Below are 4,700 nucleotides of genomic sequence, written 5' to 3' on the forward strand. Positions count from 1 at the left end.
GATTAATACCCCAAAATAGAGTAGGGACAGGGGCAGCATGCCCCTGTCCTGCCTTTTTTTCTAGGACGGGATGCTTGTTTAGGCAGAGTGGGGAGCAAGAAATATGCAGTTTTTCAAGGGCTCAGCAAGTCTCTAGTCTCAAATCAGGCTAAGGGATTCAATTTTTCATGTGTGGGGACCTTATTATTGTCGAAAATTGCAAGGGTCACAATTTTATGACACTAAAGTTATTATAATTATATTTAAGGTTTATGGATTGGTTGTAATAAATCGATTCAGGGAGTCATTGTGCCTTCTTCGACCTATGATTTAAATAGAAATTCATAAAGATTTAAGACTGACAAAATTTATGCATTGGGGTAAGTGATCAGGGTTGAAGATGGGTACCTTTTTCCTATAAAGAGAGATATTGATGTACTAATGTGATTAAAAAGAAGAAAAAGCTCAAGAATGTTGTCAATGATCTTTGTAATGAATAAGAAAATCACATTTTTTTCCAAACAAACCTATTTGAGAAATCTTTTTGTGCTTCCTATCAAGAAGTTAGATAATTAGGTTGTCTTGAAGATTGAGTACAGGGCTGTAGAAAAATTAAGTTGCTCATACAAGGCAAAGTACTAAGACAGAGACTTTTAAGGTTGATAATTTGTAGTATCTATACAAATGTACTCAATTTAAAAGTTGAATTCCACGTACTAATTAATTTTCATTTTGCTTATAACGGTATATCTAAAATTTAGTGTTACCAATACCAGCTAAACACAAAAGTAGAGTAGAAAAGAAAAGCATCGATTTCCATAATAAAATAAAGAGTTTATAATTATGTCTTATTTTTTATGCCTAAATTGAGACTCGATGATCTCCCCTTAATATATACAAACACCACCAGCCTTTGAGCATAAAAAAACACATAACGGAAAAAAAAAAAAAGTAGTAAAGTACAACCAACAAAATTAGATCTATGCCTTAGAGAACATATGTAATACTAGGGGAAGAGCACCAATAGATAACATAGTTCCAAGAACCGTCACCTTATTGTTATGTTGACCCCCCAATAGCCTTCATAGTGAAAACACCATTAATAAATTTGTTTTGTACCAATAGCCGATCTTTTTTTGTAATTAATTGGCCCATTTGTGAACAACTATTGGAACATTTGTCCCATTTGTGCACCACTATTGGAACCTTTGTGCATCGCTATTTTGACATTTGTCAACAAGTACTAGCAATTTTGAGTTGACGGTTACTGGAACATCTTTAGTTAGGTATCAGGCGACACTTTGAAATGTGTACTTTTTTACCTTTGTGCGCATAACTGATTCCAGAGGATGCATCGTTACTACCCAGAAGCCAGATCAATAGCTATAAGCAGTTAAGTCGCATACGAAGATGACTAAAAAAAACCAAAATACGACGTACCCTTTAGGATCTGTGGGTGCACGAAGTTAGCTATAACGACTACTGGTGCTCTTCCCTATGAAAATACCCTAGAACAAATGTGATATAATGAACAAATTTAAGTTACATATTTTCCTTCATCTGATCTTTAGAATCAATGTCACATCAAACACATTTCCACACATCTTCCATAGAACTACATATACTTTTCTTTGCAATTACTCTCTTAACATTTAATATTTCAATCCTCACTCTAAATTAATTAATCTAACGTCATTTTTACTTATGTGTGCGTCTTGTTGTATTAGACTAGACTTGTATAGGAATAGGTAATTATGGCCATACAAACGTTATCATCCCAAAATTCAATAGTTTCGATTCTCTTAGTCAAAAGACACGCCTGTTATGCCTTATAAATATATTTGGAAAAGGAAAAGAAAAGCAAACTAACTCGTACTCTGCTGTTATGCCTCCTTTTATCTGCGCTTGTGAGAAAAATATTTAGGCTGTTTCGAAATTTCAATTCAGTCCACTAAATCAGTTGAGAGGTTTTAAAAGGTGTGGAAAGTATTCACATTCACTGAAAAGCAACTCTTTACAGTTAAAATCCATACAAGGTCTGCAACAGGAATTATGTTCTACATATTCTCTTTATTTTCTCTTTTGCAATTTTTCCTAGACTTGTGATTGGGATAGTTAGCAGATTCAACACACTTTAACATGCAACTGATTATCATTTCCAATGCAGAAGGATGGAATCCCAGCAGTTACAAAGAGAATTTCCTGCCTCTGAGGTATGAATACTATACCATCTTGTTATTCTTATAAAGTGGTTTTGGGTTTGGATCATTTGCGTTGGGCTTGGAGTTTATTTCATTAACACTTTTGGTTTGGTAGGTTGCAAACGAATTTGTGAACCAGTATTACTGTGTTCTAAACAACTGTCCAGATAAGCTATACGAGTTCTACAAAGATTGCAGCACTATCACCCGCCCTGAACCCAATGGTCAATTGTTGCATGTAACAACCCTAGAAGTAAGTCAAATATTGCACTAGATTCAGTGTAAAACAGTTTCAAATCATACAAATTCATTTTTGAAATACAATATTACCATATGGCATGCAACTACAAGATACCTTCGAAGTTTAATTTTTATGCATGGTTTAAGTTTACATTTCTTTATTCAATCAAATTTGCAGACATAATGTTGTTCTTGTTTTGAATGGTTGTTACCAACAGGCTATTAAAAACAATGTAGTGTCTTCGCTCAATGAGGGAAATGCGGTTAAAATAGGAACTGTGGATTCACAAGAAGCTTATAATGAATCTTATATCATATTGGTAACTGGGATCATATTAGGGCACGAGAATGTCGAAAGAAAATTTGCCCAGTCTTTCTTTTTAGCACCACAGGAGAGAGGCTATTTTGTTCTAAACGATGCATTTCGGTATTTGGAAGAATCCCAGTATTCAGAAGACAAAACTTATATGTCGGCTAATGCTGTTTGTGATGAGCCTTTGCAGGAAGGTAAAATGGTCTCTTCTTCTATCTTTCAGTATTTTTCGATGTAGAATCTTCTTTAATCGCAGCCTTTCTGTGTCTTAGCAGAGATAGTTCCTGCAAAAGAAATTCAAAGATTTGAATCACAACCTTCGAAATTGGAAAATAAACATGCTACTGAAACTGTTGAGAATGAACAACAGCTTAAGGATATTGAGAAAACTATTTCACCACCAGAAGAAACAACAAAAATGAGTTTTCTAGCAGTCGTAAGTATAAACATTTTGAATGCACGTCGAGCACTTCAAAGCCCTTTCATACATTGAGCGTTTGTAGAATATGATGTTACTGATATTTTTTTCTTTGAATGTTCAGCTTTTGAAAGAGAACCCACATCCTATTCAAAGGCCAACCGTTGTGGTGAAATTTCCAATAAATACCGGACTGAAAGCAAATGTACCATCACAAGTACATACAACATCACAATCCTTGAACTCTAATTCTGGAAAAGCCCCAGGTTACCATAATCTTCCCTTCACCATTTTTTAATTGTATCTTTCAGGTTCTTAATTTCTCACTAACCTTGAAATCCCATATAACTTACAGTCAATGAGAACTCAATCCATTTAAGAAATTTGCCATGGAATTCTACAATTACTTTGCTTGAAGAAGAGTTTAAAAAATATGGTTCTATAAAGCCTGGTGGAATTCAAATCAGAGCCAACAAGGTATGTTTTTGAAAACAAATCTCGCTTGTTTTCTGCTCTTTTCCTTCTGTAATGTTTAAATACTGTAATGCAGGAAAAAAACTTTTGCTATGGTTTCATTGAGTTCCAATCATCAACTTCTGTGGAGAGTGCTGTAAAGGTACTTAATTTGTATCGAATTATTTAGTGTTATTAGATATTGTATTTATCTTTATTTTCATAAAACTTGTATTTATATTTTGTAAGCAGGCATCTCCTATTGTCATCTCTGGGCGTCGCGTATATGTTGAAAAGAAAAGGTTGGCTGGTTTCAGAGGTATTTCGCAAAGCCTTAATTAAGTTATTATCTATTCATATAATGTAATATAGTCTTCAAATATAATTGTTTTTCTCTGCTCCTACTGATTGATTTCTACCATGGAAAGACAATATTCCAAATGGCGTAAAGAGAGGAGGCGATCGTCAAGGACGCAATGGCTATGCAAGAAATTTCTAACTTGTATTTCCGAGAGCTTCAAATGTACAGAAGAAGTACATGTTTTTTATTCATACTTGGTCTAATCTAAAGCAGTTTACCCCGTAGAGGCATAACCAGTATGAACAAAGGCAAAGGCATAGGCATGGGAGAGCATAGACAATAATAGAGTCACCTTGCCCAGATTGAGATAGAGACCCCGCAAGGGCGGATGGAAACTCTGCAGCTGGTCATGAATTTGGAACCACGCTGCAACTGGAAGGGATCCTGAGCAAGGTGCTGGCTCCGAAGCTGGTTTTACTGGGTCTCGAAAACCAATCGCTTCTGATGGTGATTTGAAATTTCGAAGAATCATCAATGTAAATGTAATTAGAACTCTGTATGGTTTGTTAAAGAGTTCTATTTTTGTTATCTATATATAAAATTTTGTTATATCTTATACAATGAAGGTTTGAAATATGTCAAATGTATAATCTACATCATATGTCATGAATATTATAAAAGGTATAATCTACATCATATGTAATTAGAACTCTGTATAGTTTGTTAAAGAGTTCCATTAGATTCTCTCCTCCACACCTTGTTTTACCTTTTATATTATTCTATTTTCATAATATT

General features: G+C 34.4%; 1 protein-coding gene across 1 annotated transcript; it reads left to right on the plus strand.

Moving 5' to 3' along the window:
* Window positions 1-2,150: 2,150 nt before the first annotated feature.
* Window positions 2,151-4,103, plus strand: LOC131031326 (nuclear transport factor 2-like). The gene is made up of 9 exons (XM_057962426.2): window positions 2,151-2,192; window positions 2,296-2,433; window positions 2,639-2,927; window positions 3,009-3,169; window positions 3,276-3,417; window positions 3,507-3,628; window positions 3,702-3,767; window positions 3,857-3,923; window positions 4,033-4,103. Exons 1-9 carry the CDS (start codon window positions 2,151-2,153, stop codon window positions 4,101-4,103), a joined length of 1,098 nt encoding a protein of 365 aa, XP_057818409.2.
* The last annotated feature ends 597 nt before the right edge of the window (window positions 4,104-4,700 follow it).

This window comes from Cryptomeria japonica, unplaced genomic scaffold (assembly GCF_030272615.1).
Source record: "Cryptomeria japonica unplaced genomic scaffold, Sugi_1.0 HiC_scaffold_48, whole genome shotgun sequence".
Lineage (NCBI taxonomy): Eukaryota > Viridiplantae > Streptophyta > Pinopsida > Cupressales > Cupressaceae > Cryptomeria > Cryptomeria japonica.